This window comes from Anneissia japonica, unplaced genomic scaffold (genome assembly GCF_011630105.1).
Source record: "Anneissia japonica isolate Jap-2015-1 unplaced genomic scaffold, ASM1163010v1 scaffold1726_len428862_cov177, whole genome shotgun sequence".
NCBI lineage: Eukaryota > Metazoa > Echinodermata > Crinoidea > Comatulida > Comatulidae > Anneissia > Anneissia japonica.
In genome coordinates, this window is record NW_022710671.1 from 234,032 (window position 1) to 257,626 (window position 23,595).

The 23,595-nt window shown below is 36.5% G+C and overlaps 2 protein-coding genes and 1 non-coding gene across 6 annotated transcripts in view; 2 read left to right on the forward strand and 1 right to left on the reverse strand.

The window, feature by feature from the left end:
* Positions 1-8,387, forward strand: part of LOC117107091 (40S ribosomal protein S20) — a 13,832-nt gene extending 5,445 nt beyond the window's left edge. Inside the window, exons 2-4 of the mRNA XM_033248624.1 lie at positions 6,521-6,620; positions 7,496-7,695; positions 8,201-8,387. Of these exons, the coding sequence (XP_033104515.1) occupies positions 6,521-6,620; positions 7,496-7,695; positions 8,201-8,257 (357 nt within the window). The 3' untranslated portion in view covers positions 8,258-8,387. The remainder of the gene's footprint in view (positions 1-6,520; positions 6,621-7,495; positions 7,696-8,200) is intronic.
* On the forward strand, positions 7,261-7,333 carry Trnas-aga. Its single transcript has one exon. It is a non-coding gene; the product is annotated as a tRNA-Ser (tRNA).
* A 4,499-nt stretch (positions 8,388-12,886) lies between the features above and the next one.
* LOC117107099 (DEP domain-containing mTOR-interacting protein-like) lies at positions 12,887-23,372 on the reverse strand. Of its 4 annotated transcripts, none has more exons than XM_033248656.1 (10): positions 23,038-23,372; positions 22,712-22,812; positions 22,190-22,320; positions 18,048-18,232; positions 17,378-17,498; positions 16,365-16,437; positions 15,781-15,895; positions 15,093-15,293; positions 14,395-14,627; positions 12,887-13,900 (listed from the first exon to the last, which is right to left on the reverse strand). In XM_033248656.1, the coding sequence occupies exons 3-10, from the start codon at positions 22,282-22,284 to the stop codon at positions 13,652-13,654; spliced, it is 1,272 nt and encodes a 423-aa protein (XP_033104547.1). In that variant the 5' UTR covers positions 22,285-22,320; positions 22,712-22,812; positions 23,038-23,372; the 3' UTR covers positions 12,887-13,651. The 4 variants fall into 4 exon arrangements, with proteins under 4 accessions (XP_033104547.1, XP_033104548.1, XP_033104546.1 ...); XM_033248657.1 differs by having other exon boundaries at positions 22,190-22,324; XM_033248655.1 differs by lacking the exon at positions 22,712-22,812.
* Positions 23,373-23,595: the final 223 nt, after the last annotated feature.

Genomic DNA, 23,595 nt, shown 5'->3' on the forward strand with positions numbered 1-23,595 from the left:
TATTATCACTATATGTACATACTCAATCACATAAACAATCACAAATAGTAATCAATTGTACAAAATGCCAGTTCAAAAATTATGTTTCTGTTTATGAAGGGACAATGAATTATTATACGACTATGACAAACTTCAATCTTCTTATTTTGCTGTTGTTATTTTTTTTTTTAATTTCACATCCAACAGCAATTACACTTGCCACTTAGGATGGAATGCTTTAAACCTGTTATCGATATCATCAGTTCTGTAAACATATACAATGTTGCATGTTTTAAAACTTCATAGGGATTTCAATATGACTGTTATTCATATAGGCAAAGCTTATCTGCTTGATATAGATGAATTACATGATTTCTTATATCCAATTTTGCCGTCTGTTGTTTTCCTCTTCTTTGTTTTGCTAATTTTCCTTCCGACGCTGGTTTTTCATGTTCTACGGGGAAAAAAAAAAAAAAAAAAAAAAACCTCCATCCCTACCATGAAATTTTATACCAAAAGGATGCTAACCAATTATTTTTTTTTACTTGGCCTTATTTCAATTTATTTAATACTCGGTTTTTGCACTGATTTATTAAATATTTTTGGGACGTATTTCAATTTATTTACTTGTTCCTTCTATCGTTTTAATTAAAATTTTGTGAGTATTTGCTCAGTCAGCTTGCCAGATAGTAAAAAAAAAACTCCATACATTCTTATCATTTATTATATATAAGTTTAACAAATAGTACAAAAATAAAAATATATAAATTACAAAACCATAGTAAATACTGTAAAATAACATAGGCCTAACACATTTAAATTTATTGTTTATAGTCATCTGTCTAATTCAGTCGGCTTGCCAGATAGTAAAAAAAAACTCCATACATTCTTATCATTTATTATATATAATAAATATAATTTAATTAAATAATTTAACAAAATATTACAAATAACGAATAAGTTAATTGAAATACGCCGCAAACCAAACGTAAAAAATAATCAAGTTATTAAATTTTTAATACGATTTTGCATGAATAATAAATAATTCCAAAAAAAGTCCAACAACCTCATATATTTTCACATGGTAAGGTCGTTTAGACAGCTACCTAAGACCCCTTAAAGATAATAAATATTGATTAAGCAGTCTGCATTTTTTTGGAATGTGGTCACTCCCCTGGCATAAAATAAGGCCACTGTAATTCTCAATTCCTATTGGTCATAGGGAGTGATTGGTGATGCCATCACTATCTGAACCTTTGGTGGAATTACACCTTTTGATAAACAGTACTTCTTTATTGTTTCAACTTGTATATTCTTTATTGTTTGCCGATCTGCACCTCAAGTTGTTTTTTTTCTACCATACGTTTTTCACTTGGAAATAAATTGTACAGTTTTATATGTTATTAGTTTGTTGTTTTACTATTGTTACGTTTACAACTACTAAATTGGTGACCCTGCCCGAAGAACAATGAACGGAGAAAATATACTGATTGCACCACCTGCTGCGTCTCAACAGGGAGTAGCACCAACCGTACCCACGGCAACAGCATCAGCGGTAAGCCTGAAATTACCACCATATTGGCCGAATGACCTGGCCCATTGGTTCACGGAAGTCGGAGCGCAGTTTATCACCAGAAACATTACTTACTGTTGATGCCACGAATATGCCCATGTCGTTGGCTCTTTACAGCCACAGATCGCAGCAGAGGTTAGAGATATTCTAATGAACCCTCCTGCAGTGGGCCGATATGTCCAATTAAAGACTGAACTCATAAGGTGGACATCCGACTCTGAGCATAAACGTCTGAGTCAGCTGCTCACATCCGAGGAACTGGGGAATAGGAAGCCATCCCAATTGTTAAGGAAAGTGTACCGACTGTTAGGAGATCGAGAGTTGGAACAACAGGTAATGAAACAATTGTTTTTACAATGCTTGACAACGAACTTGCAACTTATCTTGGCACCATAATGGCACCAAAGATGATACACTGATACAGTTATGGAAGTATCAACCCAACAGACTGTTGCAACAGTTCACCAACAGCCCTCCATAGACACTGGGTCATTACTTCCACAAATTAACCAACTCTCCCAGGATGTTAAATCCCTCCTATCCAGCGGAATACCCGAAGCCGCAACCGGCGTTCACCCAGCTCCGGCGACGCACCCGTAGCCCCACCCACACCAGGGCTAATACCAACCCACAGGTATGTTGGTACCATTTTAAATTTGGTGTACGGGCACGTCGCTGCAAGTCGCCATGCACATTCACACCACCGACGGAAAACTCCAATGCCAGCAGGTAGGGGCAACAACCTCGTCTGGCTTTCCCCTTCAAAGTCCTCTGTTTTATGTTACGGATCACCATTCCAAACGACGATTTTTAGTCGATACAGGTGCAGAAGTTAGCGTAATACCGCCACTGCAAACTGACCGTAAACATTTCAAAGGTAGCGATTTAAAAGCTGCAAATTAATCAATAATTTGCACTTATGGACATAAATCGCTAACAATAGATATTGGGCTACGCCGGACTTTCCAGTGGATTTTTATTATTGCTGACGTTACACATGCCATTATTGGCGCTAATTTTCTAAGTCATTTTAATCTTTTGCCAGATCTTCGTCACAGGCGTTTAATTGACCGGACTACTTCTTTAGCTGTAATGGGATGTTTTCTTCTATGCCTGCACTTAGCCTAATCTATGCGTTACCAAATACAGCCTTATCTTCACCTTATCTTTCGAGGTATCCCTCTATTGTCAAACCTCACCAAAAGTATGCACCAATGCACCAGTGTCAGGCATTACATTGTAACAAACGGCCCACCCACTGTAGCTCGCCCTCGCCGATTACCACCCGATCGTTTAAAAATCGCCAAGAATGAGTTCCAGCACATGCTGGACCTCGGCATTATTAGACCCTCAGGAAGCAATTGGGGGTCGCCATTACACATGGTCCCCAAGAAAGAACCTGGTGACTGGCGTCCTTGTGGGGATTATAGGGCATTAAACTGTGTAACTGTCCCTGATCAATATCCTGTCCCTCACATTCAGGATTTTACTGCGAACCTTCATGGAACATCAGTGTTTTCCAAAATTGACTTAGTGAGAGCATACCACCGAATCCCAATGGCAGAAGAGGACATTCGTAAAACAGCCATCGCCACACCATTTGGATTATATGAGTTTACGCGAATGCCATTTGGTTTGCGCAATGCCGCACAGACATTTCAAAGGTTTATCGACGAAGTTTGTCGCGGTCTTGATTTTGTGTACGCTTACATTGATGACATTCTTGTTGCAAGCAAAAATGCTACTGAGCATGAACAGCACCTTACACAATTGTTTGATCGTCTCAAGGAATACGGTATTGTCATTAACCCTTCTAAATGTTTGTTTGGTAAATCTGAGTTAGAATTTCATGGACACTCTGTTTCAGCGACAGGAATTCAACCGCTTCAATCCTCAGCCAACATCAATTACAAAATTACGTGAGTTTCTGGGTCTCATTAATTTTTATCGATGTTTCATTCCTAAATGTTCTCATATTGTCCATCCGCTCACTGACATGTTATGTACTATAGGCATGACAAAAAATTCACAAAAACAGCTTAACTGGACTGAGGATGCAACCAAAGCTTTCATTGACATTAATGAAGCACTCGCCAAGTCCACATTGCTATCACACCCAAAACCAGAGGCACAAGTATGTCTTGTGACCGCTTCAAATACCGCAGTAGGAGCAGTATTGCAACAATATCACAACAATGCTTGGCAACCACTTGCGTTCTTTTCCAAACATCTACAACCTGCGGAAACTAGGTACAGTGCTTTTAGAAGGGAAATTTTTTGCAATTTACTTTTCAATTTGCCATTTTCGACATTTTTTGGAAGGACGACAATTCCACATTTTGACTGACCATAAACCGCTTACTTACGCTTTGAACAATGCCACAAATCGTCACTTTCCACTCGAAATTCACCATCTTAACCCTCTAGATACCGTCTTCGACTGTAGTCGAAATTGACCTCAAACCGAGAATTCCCATTTTCGACTGCAATCGAAATTTAGTGACTAAAAAATAGGTGGTTTTCAAATCGCTCTTCTGTTTTTATTTTAGCTCCAATACGTCAGGAATTTTGAACACGCATGCGTGAAGCTTTCTTCTTTCGAAATCTGTGAAGAACTCACATGCGCTTATATAAAAATGTTTAGAAATATCAATTTGAAATCGTTATTAATTTCGACAATTTTCCGAAATGGCCGCACAAGATGTTTTCACAGCTGAGGAAGCGATTGACCTGATTTTTTATTCAGACAGCGATGAAAGTGAGCTTTTAGATGTGCGAGACTTAGACGTGCCTGACATCTAGATGTGTATAAGAGACAGGCGGCGCACGCATTTGAGTTTGCACTGCGCCACTTTTGGTATGTCCTTTTGGCTTTCCATATCCCCCCCCCCCCCCACTAAAGATCGTAACCCAAGAGTTGGCTACATTGAAATTTAGTCAATGTTACAATACATGCTGGCCTAAATATAAAACCAGTTCAAGCCTGTGCTTTCTTTTGTTATGCTCGCGCACGGCTGGTTACTCACAATTTTTTACACGGTACTATCAACTGTTCATAAAAACGGACATATCAGTGCATACTACGATCATCACGGTACGGAGTCGAGTCCCATCCAGCCGAATATTTCGCATCGTCCAGTGACTTCCCCCTATATTCACAGGCACTGTACCTTCGTGCACGCGCAGGCTGCGTACAAAGGATCCTGTGGTTGGGTTTGTAAAGGGTGCCTCATGATATGCGATTAAAAGAGAGGTGGGAGCATTGTTGAACTGCTTCAAACACACGAAGTTCAACACTTCAGTGTTTATTGTTGTAACATTTGAATAAAATCTGCTAGTTATATTTTTTTTAGTGTGGCGATAATATTTTAAGCGTGGTGCAATCTTTGCGTGGCGGTCATTTCGTTTTTTTTTCCAAAAAGTATAGCTAGCGAGACCACTGACTGTGGGTTTAGTAAGATCCATTACAAGTTAAAAAATGGTAAAATGATTCTGGACATGGTTGTCTAGTAATACAGGCCTTTTTTATCATATGGGGAACACAGCGAAGTATCATAAAGTACAATGGTCGACTTTTATATTTTAATTTTATTGAGAATATCATTTTAATGATGGCATTTTTTTTTCTTTTAAGACTTTGTAGGCAGTCAAAGTTTGAGGATGCTTCACCTCCAATGTTTATCCAACCTCTTGTCGACATCGATGCGTAACGTGGTTACAACATTGATATTTGACGTCGATTTGCCTTTTAAATCAACGTTTATATAACCTCTCTTCGGCGACGGCATTTGACGTTTCAATGTTGGTATTTTACGTGGATTCACCTTTCAAATCCAATGTTTATCCAACCTTTTGTTGACATCGATGCATGATGTCGGTTCGACGTTGATATTTGACATAGTTTCAATGTAGACATTTGACGTAGATTAACACCTTGTCGACGTCGGCGTTTGATGTAGTATCAATGTTGATATTTGACGTCGATACACCTTTTAAATCTAACGTTTATCCAACCTCTCTTCGATGTCAGCGTTTGACGTTGTTTCAACGTTGGTATCTGACATTAATTCACCTTTCAAATCCAATATTTATCCAACCTCTTTTTGACATCGATGTGTGATGTTGGTTCAACGTAGATATTTTACGTCAATTAACCTTTAAAATTAGACTTTTATCCAACCTCTTTCGACGTTGGCGTTTGACGTAGGTTCAACGTAGATATTTGATGTTGATTTACCTTTCAAATCCAACGTTTATGCAACCTCTTGTCGATGTCAGCGATTGACGTAGTATCAACGTCGATATTCGACGTTAATTCACCTTTCAAATCTAACGTTTTTCCAACCTCCTGTCGACGATACTCTACGTTGTTTCAACGTTGATAACTGACGTCGATATCTGACGTCCATACAACATTGATATAAGACGTTGATCCAACGCCGATATTTAGCGTCGATTCAGCTTTGAAATCCAACATCTATTCCTTGTTGCGTCGACGTTGGTAACTGACGTTGTTTCAACGTATGTATGAAAATTGTCTCGATAAAATTCCTCCAGCCTCAAATGTTATCTGTACACCATTCTATAAAAAATGCCTCCAAGACATTCACGATGCCTCTGACTGCCAGTCGCACAGTCGCGGAATTTTTCCAGCCCAGCTGTTATGACCATGGGGTTCTACTTGGCAGTGGCTTATTTAGGAGTCTTGAAATGGCGGAGGGGGGAGAGGGAGGGGGATGATGGGCAGGCAAAGGTGGAACTAGCTTGCAAAATTATGTGATATGAGGTGATTTTTATCTACTTGACCGATTTTTTGTTTTGAACATTTTCAGTGTTAGGTTGAGTGGAAGGGGGAGGGGGAGTATTTTTAACTGGGATTGAGACGCCACTGCTAATTGGTTTAATATTGATGAAATGACTCGGTTACTTTTGCTGATCCTACAGTATTATTTTTTTTCTTCATTGCAGTCTCATTACAAAGACTCTGGAAAAGGACCAGCTGAGGATGTCACTGTCCATCGTATTAGAATCACTCTGACAAGCCGTAATGTCAAGAATTTAGAAAAGGGTATATGGCAACATTTTTTTAATTAGATTTGTTAGCAATTTATGTAGAACAGACAATTTGCAATGCACTGTTTTCTTTAGCTATGTCCAAACTATCAAATTTTATGTGATATGCCCATATTTGGGTATAATTATATGACATCATCTTGGTTGAAAATATTCATCTGGTTTTTAGATTAATGTTTGATTCTGGTTTTTTGATGTTAATGGTTTGATAAAATAGATAATTTCTCGCATGACATCACATGACATCATGCCCATATACCACACAATTTTGTCACATCTAATATGATAGTGTGGACAGAGCTTTCTGCCTCTCAACCTAATGCTCTACTCTATTACTGGGGAGTAAATTTTAAAATATACTGTATATCATAGGAGTGATGTTTGCCCTACCTGACGTGTTATCGTACCGAATACTCAGTACGTCCCCAAATAACAGCGAAAACAAATTTGCAAGTGATTCTGGTGGGAATCAAACCCACGACCTCCAGGTATCTAGCCTGATGTCTTAACCACTAGACCACCGAGCTTGCGCTTGTTGACTAGTGATGAATCCTATCCCCCTAGTAGCAGCGGGTACTGCAAGTGCTATAAAGATATGAATTTGGGATCAGATTCATCACTAGTCACCAAGCGCAAGCTTGGTGGTCTAGTGGTTAAGACATCAGGCTAGATACCTGGAGGTCGTGGGTTCGATTCCCACCCGAATCACTTGCAAATTTTTTTTTGCTGGTATTTGGGAACGTACTGAGTATTTGGTACGATAACACGTCAGGTAGGGCAAAACATCACTCCTATGATATTTCCTGACGCAAATTCATATCTTTATACTGTATATCACATTGCATATGTTCTTTTCGTTTATTGCTTCAGTTTGTGCTGAATTGAAACGTGGAGCACAAGACAAGAATCTTCAAGTGAAAGGCCCAATCCGTATGCCAACTAAGATTCTTCGAATCACCACCCGTAAGACACCATGTGGTGAAGGTTCAAAGACGTGGGATCGCTTCCAAATGCGCATTCACAAGCGGCTTATTGATCTTCACAGCCCCTCGGAGATCGTAAAACAGATTGTATCCTTTATTGTAGTACTATGCAATGTTGTCCAACTTGGCATAAATAAACACAAACAATAGATTTACTTAAACTAGTGGCCTCGTAAGGTAGTTTCAAGTGGTCAGTTGTGCTAATGTTTTATTCTGTTTGGTTGAGCCATTTTCTTTTACAAGTTTTTTTTGATTGAAGATGTCATAATATAATATTTGTACGTTATTTTTTATTTAGCATTTTGAGGGTCAGCACTTTCATTGTTCTGCAAGGGTTTTTTTTTTTTCTATTTAAAATTGTTATAGTTGAAGTTGGTATACATTTTAGTTTCTATATTAAACCAGTTTGTAAAGTCAACACATACATTATGTCATGCAACAAATATTTATTTCAAGAAGTGTTTATATATACAATATAAGAAATGACATATTTAAAAACTATAACACTTATTAGCTCTAGCTTCATCCACACAGTGGACTTTACTATGTTGAACAGACCCAATATGTTATAACCCTTGACTATTGAATGTAGACGTCCATTAGCATCGAACCAGGTGTTGAGGTTGAGGTGACAATTGCTGATGCATAAACATTATCCATTGGCTGCAGACTCGGCTAATTTTTATGCTGTAAAGGGCTGATCATTGTGTGACCAGGTCACCCAGTCTTCTAAAGAGTACATGAAAACAAGCAAATAAAGCTTAAAATGTAACTTAAAACATTGAGTTGTGTTTTCTGTTGGTGTGAAAATTGTAGATGTACGTTACTGCAGTATAAATTTAAAACCGATATACAGGTCTTCTTATAATTAAAGACTACTTTTGAGATGGAGGTTCCATGGCCTTTAGTCTCTAATTAGACATTTCTTAATTTGGGGCCACAGAAAAGTGGGAACTTGTAGTTTTAAGCTGGTCGCACATTCTGTCTTGCACACAGTCGGCTCTCTCTGAATGCTTGATGCAGGATGCCACCAGCTGATAGCTGTTGAGCATGCCTTGTCGCTTTATGTTCTCCATGGAGTCATGGGGATCTTTCCATTGCATGACGAGGGTAGAATGTAATGGCGTTACTAAAAGAAGTCATTTGTGGATGATGCAAGAACATTAAATTCTTGTCATGTGAATTCTAGAATGCTATTTGGCGGAATCTAATTTGTGCAGAGGACTGTCATGCACGAGTGAATCTGTTCTAGTGTCGCATCATTGCAAAGTGTCATGACGGATACTGCAGGCAAGAATCTTGTTTGCCCTTGTACTGTATGACATTTTTCAGGCAGAATAATACTCATTTTTAAATTATCCAGGATGTGGGAATTTTAATTGCTGTTGATTGGGTGTTGATGAATAAAATAAAAATAAGACATTGCAAGCTGTTGCAAATAATATAAAGTCACAAAAAACTTTTTGGTGAGGGAATTTGTACAATTCTACCATATACCTATACTCGGCTATTTACAAGCGAAATTGTTGTTTTCCATTAACAATTTGTAAGTCTAACGATATTTCAATGCCATTTTGGATTTGACAAGTTCAACTGTACACTACATAACAGGCCTATGTTATTATTTTAAATCACCTAAAGTTCAATTCCTTGTGTTTCAGTTGGAGGCCTGAAATACAAGTTACAATAGCGCACCGTCTTTCGGATGAGACGTTTAAGCCGTTGGACCCATGTGCATGTTAAAGAACGCAGTACACTCTTCGGAAGAGAGTAGGGGATTGTCTCCCGGTGTACCCCACTGGATATAAGTAGTCTTCTAGACTTTCGTGGGTTATCCTTGGTGTTTACACTGAATAAATCCCAATCCAAAAAAAAAAAAAAAAAATCAACTCATTCTGGTTAAAATACTTAATGTTATTCTTTTTCTTAATTAAAAGGCCATCAAAACATTAATAACAATTGTTTCATTTAAATGCTTTAATATAAGAAAAATAATGTTAATAGTTTATACAGGTGCAAACATCATAAGAGTCTGAAGACATACATAACATATTAACAAATGACATCATATATTGGTAATGGATACATTTTATTTTTGTAAATGTTTACAGTTAAATTTCATTATAGTACTCCTGGAAATAAAAGAATTCACACACAAATGTTAGTAAACTTAGCCATAGTAAAACAATATTACTTTATACAGCATTTCTGTACCTTAAACAATTAACAAACCCATCCCCAAAAAACATTTAATTATTGTAATGTCGTCATGCTGCTTGTTTTATAATTTAAAGCCGTCACTGCGCAATTTAGAATGCTATACAAATGTAAATAATTATTTAATTTTAAAACCATAATAAGAGAAGTAGTGGTGTGTGACCATGGAGGTATAAAATTATTCTATTTTTATACCTCCATTAGGGACCAACAGGGATCCCCTGTCATTGTACACCTCTAATTTATTAATCCAACTACAGTTTGTGGTGGTCTGTAAAAACACACTTTTTACCATTCTAAACCATAAAATCTTGCATACCAGGAGATTTACCCTAGGCATTTTGTGGTTTGGACCCTTTGTCATAAAATTAAATGCATCACTGAGGGAAGGGATGGGGAGCAATTTACAATATGTACTATTGTACTACATGCATAGTACCTACAGTATATCAATAATTTGATACACACTTTTAGCTAAGAACACTATCTACAAGAGAACACTTAATAGTCGTACTGCACATGCGACAATAACGCATTTTGTCGCAGTAGTTAGATACCCTAAACATACCTTTTTTATTTAATGGATGAAAGAGAAATAATTTGTTATATACCCAGTAACTGAAATGCTATGCAGCTCACAAACATGCAATTTTTACTGTCAACTTCACAGTAGGTAACCTATTTTGAATAAGTTACCGTTTATTTCCACTAAATAAATGTAAATTTGTAAACTATATAGCATACTATTTGTTATTGCTTCCATTACTTGGAAAAATTTATTACTTTACAAAAATAAAATGCTGAAAGCAAGTTTTTGAATGCCCAAATTAGTTTATCCACTTATTTACATTAACAGTAAACTAGCAATAGGATTATGCATGCTGGTATTCCTGAGACATTTTCACAAATTATTACATTATAAAGGTAATTAATATTAGCAACATGCTTATATTGATGGAAAAATATATCAAATCAATAAAAATGTAAAGGGTAAAATGATTACCCTTTACATTTACTTTTCTTCATTTCTTTTACTGATAAACATGCACAAGTGTGCATATAGTATGCACACAACCTACGAAATACACCAACTCTGGTGGCCTGTACTAAAATGGAAGAAGTGTTAAAGGTTGCAATGTATATGGTTTAGAGCAACAACAATTAAGAACTGATCTGAAAGAAACATTAATAATCATTTTAAAAAGACAAGTACAGGCCAGATCTATATAAGGATGTTCACAAGAAAAAGATACTCGCTATAGATATTACAGCCAAGATTGACTACCAGCCCAGCTGGTTATAGTAAAAATTTTTAGAATGGCCTTTTATTAAAATCTGTCGGTGTACAAAGCATCCTATACTTTAAGAATGAGCTTGAAATATTGGGGTTTTAAAAGGCTTGATTAATTATTAAATTAACACTATTACACATAAGGAAGATCACGATTGGCCATGAAGAAAATATTTATACAGTAATTCAATGAGCCAACACAGCAGCAATTACAGACCAAAGCATTAAATACAGATAGGCATGTGATCCAATAATTATTCTGGATCTGCTCCTTTGGATCTGCTATTGACCATTATATTGTTTCTTATTATTTCATGTTATATTAATTTTGGGCTTATTCGACTGGTTCATTTCGTTGAGTACAAATTTTTATTGAGTATTATTTTCATTCGACTGGTTCATAAAAGTAAAATAGACTTCGTTGACAACGAAAATTAACATAACTAGAGTGTGTTAATCAGCGGTAAGTTATGCACGTGACCAAAAAAAAAATATGGCCGATTGGTCAATTTAGCAACAACATTAATTTGCGTTAATATAATTTAGATTAAATTTTAAATTTCAGAAAATAAAAATTATATTTACCTACATTGAAGTCAAAAAATAATTGTAGGCTAACAGAGTTCAAAAACTGGATGAAAACATTTTTTTAACGAAAAACCCATACTGCCACAATCCGAAGCAGCCTTCATTACGCAGCGTGTATCACGGTAACTATGCAGCCATTTTGTTTTGTGGAGTATTTACCAGTTATCTATTCGACTGGTTGTCTTCATTAAGTAGGATTTTTTCACTGCGCAGGTGGGCGTGGTTAATGAAGAACGACTAGTCGAATACGGCCAATGACACAGCATGTCAGAAAGCAACATTATGCTCACAGTGTTTCTAGATTCAATGAAACATGATGGCATATGGTACAGCATAGGCCTGGGTTTTAAATCTTGAATAATTTCACTATATAATTATTACATCTGTATAATATTTTATTATCATAAATACATTGTATTTTGTGTAGAAAAAAAGAAGTTTAAGATTTTGGTTAAAAATGCAGCCGAGTGTTAAAGCTATGGGCTTGCAAGATTGCATATTCAAATCCCAGGTTTATTATTGAACATCTGTGTCCTCAGGTAAGGCACATACTGAATCTATGTTTTTAACAGGACTGGGGACGTTCAATATTTAGTATTAGCAGAGGTGGTCCTCAGGAATTGACAACTCGGTGTTGGATATATTATCACAGACTTCTCTAGTTAATAAAATGCATTTCTGTAACCAAGTCTTCAATTATCCATAGTAAATACAAAATTACCTTAACACCTAATAATTTGTCTTGAGGGCAACATATGGGTTGCTTAAATCGGGGGGGCTGCTAAGAGGGGAAACTGTAGCAGGGCCAAGGGTTGGTGTGGGCCCCTAGTTACGAGAGTGAAGTGCGATAAAAATTGCATCAGGCGCAAAAAATATTTTTTGAAGGACCCTGTCAAACTGGAGGGGCCCATTATTAGGGGACTCGTGCCATTATTGAGGGCCCATGATAGTAATTATCATTATTGAATGCTACCTGCAATTTCTATGGGCACCCTGGTAAGCCCTCTACCCCCTGCCCCCTCTCGGTGGCACTGTCTTAAATTAAATTACTGGTACAGGATAATAAAGCTGTGGAATTTCAAACGAACAGGACAGGATGAAGATCTATGTTCGGCTTTTTATTATTTTTCACAATAATTTATCAGTACGAGTTGTCTAGGGACAATGTAACCAACGATGCTGTCATTTGTCCTGGACTTCAGTCCTATTTATTTATGGTTCTAGGCCTATGTAAATTTCCATAGTATTTTTGTATATTTCCATACGTCCATAAAATTTGGCAAATATTTCCGTTGCAACTACACACGTTCCGTAGTACTTGAGAAGTCTGTTAACACCACCGCTGTTCTGCATGTGTTTGATTTTACATCCATACTGAATATCATATGGTAACCTGTATATTGAATCCACCTCCTCATATAATTCAGGTTAAAAAGATTTTAAAATTCTACTGATGGTTATGAATCCTGATATCGCTTCTAAAGCTATTTTCAAATTGTCATCAAATTTTGTGACAAATACCTGATATATGGGTAAGATATGACATCCTCATGCCTACCGGTATACATGGATGTATAACTTGATAATAGAGTTTTTTTAGAATGCTGAAAATTTAAATTCTTACACCACTGTGATTTATACACCTCTTTAGTATGTTGTTTTCTTTTATCAGAATGATGTGTTTGCCCTACCGGACCTACCTACTTAATGTTCAGTACATTCCCAAATACTTGAGAAAAAAATTTCCAAGTGATTAGGGTGGGAATCAAACCCATGACCTCCATATAACTAGCCTGGTGTTATAACCACTGACCACCAAGTGGGTTTTCACAAGTATTTGGGAGTGTACTGAGCATTCAGTAAGATAACACATCATGTAGGGCAAAAGCATCAATCCTATTAAATTTCCTGACAAAAATATTATCAAAATTGTTCTGTCATCACTCTTCATGTTGTTTTAGAGGCATCCCTGAAGTGTATCATTACTTCAAGTGCCACCTGGTTCCCACCCTTCAGAATTAGATCAGCAATTTGATGATGCGACATCTTAAGGCAATTATGGCCGTTGACGGACGATATGTACTGGCGTACCTTCAAGCCTTTAGCAGCTGCTGGGCCCGTGGGATCCACAGTCTGTACATAGCAAGGCGAGTTGCCTCGTACAATAAATCCATATCCTACAGAATCGCTTGTTATCTGAAATATAATAGTAGTATTAACATTGATAACGAATAACAAACTTATCATATAATATTAGAGTTTACCATTAAAATAAATAAGGTAATGAAACTTGCCTCTGGATACATATTTTTGTGAAAGGTCTAAAGGCCATTTGTCCTAAGAAGAGTACTTGCAAGGAAAGAGCGTAGGAAGAGACCTTATTGTGTGGTGCAGTGCGAATTTTTTTCTTACAGAATATGTTTGTTAATTGGACTGGTGTCTAGTTTAAAAGTTTATTTGGCCTGAAAAATCACTACAGTACTATATTACAGCAAGGTGATTGAACCAACATTTACTTTGAATTATAGTATATTTATAGTCAGGGTTTCACTCAAATTGTATGTCATTGAAATTTAACATTTTGTAGTCTTACAAAACGTTGATATTCAGGTAAAACAACAACATTTATGCATTAAACTCTAAGCCAATTTAATATAAGAACAATTTTATAATTTGTGTTGTTAACATACTGTTAGTGTTTTACGGATATAAGGTGAGTCTTCAGACATCAGTTCTTCCACTGTGGCTTGTCGAAGCAGAACAGATGGTGGCGCTTTTGTGTCTGTAGACACACTTGGTGATGACGAGGGTGATGTTGTGGATGAGGTCACTGGTAAGTGCTTACCCAAACTGAGGTCACTAAGGCTGGTTAAGGTCATTCCATCAAAAGTACCCGGCAATGAAGCATGCCTTGGTATAGACACTGAAAATATAATTACAGTATATTATTGCAAGTCATACTGATCTACATGTATATTGTTTTCACACCACGACAGTTCAACATGAGAAATTTAAAATAAAGATGAGCTAGGTTAATATTAAATAATTCCCGTATAATCAGATAAATCCAAACTAAATCATACTCTTCTTTTTCTACTTGTAAGAATGACTTCATGGTGGATTTCAATTCCTTCGGTGTGAAATACATTTCAACGCTACTGTGATGTCATGTAAACCAATCTGGGTGCAATGCATATTCGCAAAAACATGCAGATTCATTGAATTGTGGAGTGTGGGAGGTCGTCCAAAATTCCGGGAGACTCCTGTGACTTGACTGAAACTGACCAGGTACATCATTATTTTGACCAAAAAATTCCAATCCCAACTGAGCATAAATGTAACTACATCTGCTTTGTACTTGCAACTTACTTTTCTTCATTTAACTGACCTTTCGGTTGTGCATCGTTCGATGTGTATGGCAGCTTTTGTAGAATGCCATAGCTATTCGTTGGCGATGAGCTGCATGATGAAGTTGAACCCGTACGTGGCTTCAGGTCAATGGACAACAAATCGGACAACTTGATGGATTCAAGATGCGGATGAAACTGATACACAATATGTTCATCTTTAAAATGGTGTTCTTCTGTAACTGTAAAAATTAAAAGAAAGAATAATTAAGTACTGTAGAATATACAGTATTTTAATGCAGTTAGAGTCATTAATTAAACATCTTATTGTAGTCACTATGTAATTGAGCATGTATAAAACCTCTTTTTTACACCATTTTCTTAAAATAAAAGTGTGATTATGACCATTATAGTATACAGGCTGTTTTTGTTTTTTTTTAAATTTCATTTGCATCCAATAACAAGTACCTTGCAGATTTCAAGGATGGGAGATGATTTTTAAATTAAGTATCTTCATGAGGCTTAGGAAGTGGAGTTGATTTGAGTCGTGAGAAAAAGTCTGTTGTCACGATTGAAGGCAAGCACCTTAAACACTAGACTAAATAACTCCACTCCAGAAAAATAAAAAGCATATACAGTAGATGTATACAGTAAACAACATTTCAGTGTCCATCCCCTAGCCGTCTAAAATATATGATGGAGTTTAGTATACATGGAACAGATGTTTACCATGGCGAATGATTTCACTCTCAAGTAAATCTTTGCCAAGCACGACAGCCTTCTGACGTGAGTCCACTTCACCTTTTCTGACAAGATAATCTACCATCTCAGACCCATAAAAACACTGCAAGATTCAAAATTAACTCATGTTAAACACAATAAAATTGTTGTGAGTGGAGGATTAGTATGAATTCATGATTTGCAATCTAGGCACCTTACACCATAAATGACAGATCCTAAAAGCTCCCTCCTGTCTATAGGCCTACCTATTTTTATAAAAAATTAAAAACTATTGTTCCCAGGAAATCAATACAGCATCATGAATTTGCAATGGGAACGGCTCAACAACCTTTGTAATCACATACAAGTTTAATCAATTTATTAATAATACGATACAGAGCAAGTACTCACAAATTAATTTTTTAAATTATACTGTACCAAATATTATGAAGCAAGATATATATCAATTACTTCATGGGTTTGCTGGTCTGTATCACAATAAAATTTGCCTACAAACAGTAGTGTTCCATTGCAAAGACGCATTATAAAATGAAATATTTAATAATAAACATGTTTATTCTACTGTACTGTACCTTTTCATATGAGATGTTACTTTCTGTTCTGCTTTGGAGGAATGTGGATACAGGATTTTCTGATTTACTCAGCCTAACAAAAACAAAAATTGAAACCAAAACATTCACTGAATTAGTAAATGTGTATTATTATTATTATTATTATTATTATTATCATATCATTATAATCTAGAGGTCAAAGCTAATAATTGATGCAAACACTATTAAGATCAATATAAAATGGCAAAGATATGATAATTTATACTTTCAGTCCAACATGTATTAAAATAGTCAATACATGGGAATTTTAGCTGGTTTTTGTGTCTACTTCTCCCAACGGGGGCGTAGACACTATGTCATGATGTAGCAATTAAAGATTGCGGAAAAGGGTAAATCCAGTTTATGCATGATGGGTACTACTACCACGAAGTAGGGGGGCACTCTATTGACAATCGAATAGCGTTCGGAACTCGAACAAAATTGCGTTCGAAACTCGAACACATGTATAGAGACGTACCACGCGTTTGCCACGAACGCCTTTTACCGTCATTTGAAGGACGCCTTCTAGAACATGGTAGTACTCTTCGTGATCAACGACATAACTTGGTAAGAGTTACTCATTTTTAAAGTGTTTTTAGTGTAATATAGTAGTAGGCCTATACAGAATATTGTTATGAAATAAAATTTTCATGAAAAATCCAGATACACTACAATAATACACACAAACTGCATATTGAAGAACGTAAGATAAAATTAAAAAATAAAAACTCCTGTATAAGGCAGTAGACTCGCGCTCCCGCTGGGAGCCTATTTTTTTATGACAAGCCAGAGTCGGTCACATATGCTGTACTGTATTATAACGTCCTGTACACTGAACACATTTTCATTAATCTTTTTACAGTTATTGTATTATACAGCCTGCCTTCTTTAACTATAGATGTTTGCTTATCGGAATAATTAATAGAATTCACAAACTGACCCTCTTCTAAACATTTCAGTAATATTTTTTCAGTAAGTTTGACAAATATAATTACTTTGTAAAGAGTTGCCAGCCTTTTATGAAAGGTTCATTCTCTCGTTTCATCACAAATGAACTGTCATCAAGTCGAAAACGGTAAAACAGATAATCATCTTTGAAACCGTGGTCATCAGTCACTGAAAAGAACGAATGAGTTAATAAGAAAATAAAAGCAACAGATTATGCACAACAAAACTGGAAGCATATAATCACAAGTTTAATGTGCAGAACAGTACGGAAATGCCATCAATGAATTGTTAACTAAAAGTTAAAAACAAGAAGCAGCTGAGTCAAATAAAAGTTGGAACAAATAATATATTGTATGTGATATAATGAGCAGATGCTGATGCAAATGCTGTCATATACAGGTGGTATCCCTCTAAATAAAGACCCCTGCAATTAAAGACCGCCTCCAATAAAAGATCACTTTTTAACCAAATGTCTTTTATCTTTATTATTCTAATTAGAGACCAAAGCTGCTAAAAGACCCTGGTCCTAATAGTGGTCTATAATTGGATTTAATTGCAAAAAATGTTATCAATCTGTACAATCAGTGACCACCAACAAAACTGTGCTAGAGCCCCACCCCCAAAATTCAGCAAGTCAAGAGTTACAGAAGGTTTGTTAGTTTATAACACCTGATGCTATGAACAGAACAAATGTTAGGATCTACTGCTACTACCTACCATGATGAATAACATTGCCCTTCACTAGCACTTCCATCATTTCAACAACCTTTGACCTATCTGTCAAGTTTTCATGGTACAGTAACCAATCCACAACATCTTTTCCAATAAAACATTTGGTAAATAGTCTTAAATGATATCGCCTGTCTTTGATAAGTGCTGGAGTTTGTGCATAAAGTAAATTCCTGTACAAAACAATATTTTAAATTGATTTGACAATGAAATGAATGGGGTGGCTAGCCACCCCCCTCCATTCTAAAAAAAAATCCCAAATTATAGAGCTCAAAGTTAAGGCTAGGTTTCTTTCAAGGATAGCAAGGGCCTTGGTCAAAACATAATACAGACATGTCTACCTTTTTTATTGTCAATATTCTGTTTTCTCACACATAAAAAGTCCGACAGAATAATTCTTGACAATAATAATGAATGGAAAGGGAAAGCGTGGCACCCACAGATGGATACGAAGTACAGGACTTTGTTAAAATAAAACTGAAGTGGGAATTATGCATCATATTATTACATTTTTGTCAGAAACAATTATTATGCTATTTGTACATCATTAATTATGACTTGAAATTGCAAATTGCAAGTGAAGTGCTGCAAAGTACAACTGCATATAAATGTTCTTCGAACAAAATTATTTATGCGAGTCAAGTGAAAACAATGAATAATAAAATATGACAAATAATATGAGACACGACCCATTGTCTATATTAGAACACTTCTAATGGTAACACTTGGGTAACAAAGTCGTAATTTTTCATTTTTGTCAAAAAGTGTCTATAGTGGTGAATTATGGTTTAGTTTTTTTTATTAAAGTTTCAAAAATGTCTATGCATGTGGAAAATGTAGTTGATTACCAAAGGTTGCAATTTTTATTTTGAAGACTTCATGGTCTAGGAAGTGTACATTTTTTTATGGGGCAAGTTTCCAAGGGCTGGTTTTCTAGGGGCGAGTTGACTGCCAAAGAGTGTTGCCTAAGTGCGAGCCAGCGTGTTATTTGATCACAAGTGCGAGACATCGCAAGCGTGAGCCAGCGAGCCATGACGTCACGACAATAGATATGAGACGTTACTCGAGTTGTGCGAGGAATAGGCTGAGATTTGTGAAGTACAATTCAAAAAACAACTATAGGTCTAATAATGAATTATTGTGATGTTAAATAGACAATGTTAGCTATCAAGTAGCGACGTTGTTTTTCATTGGGGCCTTCGTCCCTTCGAGGCTAGGCCTATAGAATCCTAGCTAGTCTAGGCCTAGAGTAGGATAAGGCTAGCACGACATGCGGACGTTGGTACGTGTTGGTTAGTCTACAAACGTCGCCTAAAGTAATTGGTTTTACCCGGCAGAACGAAAGAAGGAAACTCCGCTTTTCAGTCGTCTTAGGCCCTTGTATTTTGACAAACAATGACCTTTCAGAGGTCAAATTTCTGTCAAGAATATGAATTGGCTGCTTCGCAGCAATAAGTTAAAGTTAAGCTAAAGTTAATACAGTACTACTACAGTTAAACTTGGCTAAGTCGATCTTATTTACATGCCAAATTGTTGTGTTTTCCATTAATTAACAATCTGTATGTCAGATTTTATCTAACTCGAACAATTTTTCAATAGCATTTTGGATTCAGCTTAGGCAAGTTCAACTGTATAACCACATTTGAAAAATTTGGTTTTAAAGTCCTGTTTTACATCCATTTTTAGGTTTCATAATACTGTAGATGTAATTAAAAGGTTGCTAACTGATAAAAATATACTTTTATCCCTGTTTGAAAACTTTCTTGTAAGATAATTTGATTCTATGGCCTGTCTAATACAAAACGGTGTAGAAAAAGGTGTAATTCCTTAAGTATCTAGATTCAAACTATTGGTGTTGCATTTAAATAATAAATATTTAATTTTTAGTTTCACAATAAATACTATAAGTTTGTATAATTTTAAAAATTGCTGATATCATTTACGTGAAGGTGGATATGTCCTTTTCTGTTTACTACATTCAGTGGCAGATCCAGGGGTGGGGGGGGGGTTCAGGGGATTCGGACAAACCCCACTCTGTAAAGAAATGTAAAAAAATACTACTGGAGCTTGCCTACAAAAGGCATGCTGTACCTACCTACAGGCATAAGATGCCAGATCGGACAAACAAGGCTTAGCCTATTTTTAGCCTTCAATTAAATAAAATTTAAAACATTTTTGTACGAAAGTGTGTTCTTAATGTCTATCGGTTGATCAATTCATGAAAAAAAAAATGTATGCAACTACCTTACTCGTGCAAATAAGCACCCCATTTGAATAAGCGCCCTTCTCGAATAAGCGCCCCTAACGTGAAAATTTCCTTAAGCGCCCCATTTGAATGAGCGCCCCCTTCTAATTTGAATAAACGCACCCTCAATAATCCAATCAATCCTGGGACTGTGGATGTTGGCATGATTTGAGGTGTGGAGTGGAATCACATTCTCCTTTAGTCAATATCAAAATGAGGATATTTATCTTGGATAGATGAGAGCTCCCTGGACAGACAGTATATTTCCAACCTTCATCTTGCATTTTGCTATAGCCTAGGGGCCTAGTTCTACTCCTTTTCCGACAATTTGCACCTTTTACACATTCTCATCTGAGTTTTCAGGAAAACTTGCAATGGTCATACCATCCTGCTAATCTCAATCGGCCGATGGCCAACAAGCTAACCACCACCACTAATTTCATCTGCTATTCTGCTGTTGTGTAATACTGTACTCACAACATTCTTGTCATGACAAGCCATGCTCTCTGAACAATTATTTTTTCCGCCGAACCACTATTCGTAATTTGCGGTTTCCTGATGTCCTTTATATAATGTGCCTCTTGAATTTAATAATTTCTCATAAGAACCCCTAGATTTACATCTATTTCCATAAGCGCCCCCCTCAATTTCCACTCTGTTCTCATAAGCACCCCGTTCTCATAAGCGCCCCATTTGAATAAGCACCCCTCAAAAAGTGCAAAAAATATTTTAAGCGTCCGGGCGTTTATTTGCGCGAGTACTGTACTAAATTTATTCTGTATCTGTATACACACATAATAGGCCTATAATGTAATAAGAGGGGGAAAACCTTGAATTTTGATGAAGTTAAAAGTCATTAAAAGACACCTCAGAAGTCGGGAAAGCTCATTTCTGGCCATCTAGGAACCAAAATAAGACTCCCATCTTTTCTGGGTTTTTTTTTTCCGCCCCTGACATTTATGTTATAGGGCTGTCTAAATGCAGAAATTAATCTTAAATTATGAAGTCAAGATGTGGATTGTGTATTGTATTTAATGACTCTTTCCTTTGGTAAATCGCAGCACTACTTGTGTCCCTACGAATGGCTATAATTAACAGTGTTTCAGTAAATGATCAATTTGTCAGAGTAGAGTTTAAAAATTGCATGAATGTTCATTCATTCATAGGCTGTGGGCACAAGTCTACAATACACGCATGAAAGTTTATTAAAGCCAGAATGCTTTTAAGAGTGTCAAAGACTTTATTTTTTTTAAATTTCTTATTCTGGAAGGAGGGGGGGGGGAGAAACACTCCCTCCCAAACCTCGATGGCCACTGTCGTGGTCACCCTCACCCCCCCCTTTCAATAAATCCTAGATTCCCTACTGCATACTCTTTGTTTATACCAATAGTGTAAGTGACCACATGACCTACAATATCAGTGGTGTCTGTCAAAATATTACGAGTGTAAAAGGTGTGACCTGAAATTCAGCAACTGAGGGGATATGACCTAAAACGCAGAGATTAAGTGAGACATAATGTTTACAACACTTCAAACCAGCAGTAAGTACAAAACTTTGGACCAACAAGCCATTGAAACATTCAATTTTACAACACTTTGGACCAGCAAGGCATTCAAGTGTCAGCAAAACAACTCAATTTTAAAAGCCTGCTTGCCACCATTAATTTGCATACAAAAACACAATTAAAACTACTACATACAGTAATCATATACAAAAGTAAAAACATACGATAAACATTTTGACATTAACCAACAGTGTATTCAGAAGGCAGGCACCAAAAACAACCTCAATTAACATCAATTGCATCATCATAAAATGTGATGAACCAAATACAATACTGGTAGTGCAATAATTAGAGCATTATATACAGTAGTAGGTAATTACCTGAGGTACTGGCCAATCACCAGTATGTAGCCAGTTGGTTTCTGCCTTGTGGGTCCGCAACCTACAGGTGAGCCTAGATGTTTGGCATAATCCATTGGTTTCTCACATTAACTTTGAATTCTTCCAAGTTCCTAACTTAAAAAGAATAGGCCTTAATTTACCCTGTACATAACACCTCAAAAATAATTAGTTCAATAAATATTGGTTTAAATTATACACCATTTTCGCAAAATTTTAAATTAAAATTTCCGAGAACCTGACAACTACCACTGAGGGACTTCCAGAGGCCTAGCATTCGCTCTACATAGTTATCATCCAAACAAGCAAAAATATTTTAAAATAGGAAAAGAACAAAATGTTGATATTAAAAACAACTCTTTTAAGTATCGTATCTGTTGTCTACTGCTGTTATAGCAAATGTCTAGCGGCGCTATCCATTGCGTGGTGCTCTATTTGTAACAGCCAGCTACTCATGCTAGGCCACTGGAAGTCTCCCAGTGAAAAGTAGCAAGACGTTATTACCGCTGTTTCAAATAGACCAGATATAATGCATTGCTGGGTGGTTTTCGAATGGCGTTCCATACTTATCTTGCTCATTATCGATGCCGCCGAAAATGCCTTCTCTACATAGCAAAACAAACATATCGCAGCGGTATAAACACATATATTCATAGGCCTCCTAGACCATACCAACATCATACATGTAACTAAGTATTATGTATATTATGTTGACCTATTATTTTCTTAACAACTTATCTACACTACACGCAGCCGAACGCTGGTGTTGATTTAATGACCATACGTTCCTCCTGATACAAAAAACAAAGTTGTGAGAATCCGCCACTGACCGGTTTGTTATTGTTATGCGCGTGTGATTCCTGAGTCTGTCTGCATGCGTGAATCTTACTAACTTAGTGAAATCATTGGAGAACTGGGCCTAGCCTACTATTCCAACAGGCCTAGTAGACTAGCCATGCATAGCCTATGTAATCTTAGGCTATGATGAAGTCAAAGTAGATTTTAATCCGATTAGTCCACGCGTATACTTATTGGTATCAACAACGTTCGGCTCAGTTTGATCCCCAGAAATTATTCAGTAGGCCTACATCAATATTGTGATCGTACAGGCCTGCTCCGTCAACGTTGCAGCAAAGATACTAGAAATACAAGATCAGGGTTGCCAGATAGTCGACAGGCTTCACGGCCAAACACACGCCATCTCACGGCCAAATTCGGCCAAACCTTTTTTCGATATCGGCCAAAATTCCAATTCTATCCAAAATTCGGCCAGATTTTAATCCGATTAGAAGACAACAGTGGGTACATATTCATTTGAAATACTACAAAAATTACACGAAAATCAGCGGTCATTCGTTTGAAATTGAAGGAATTCAAATGATAAACAC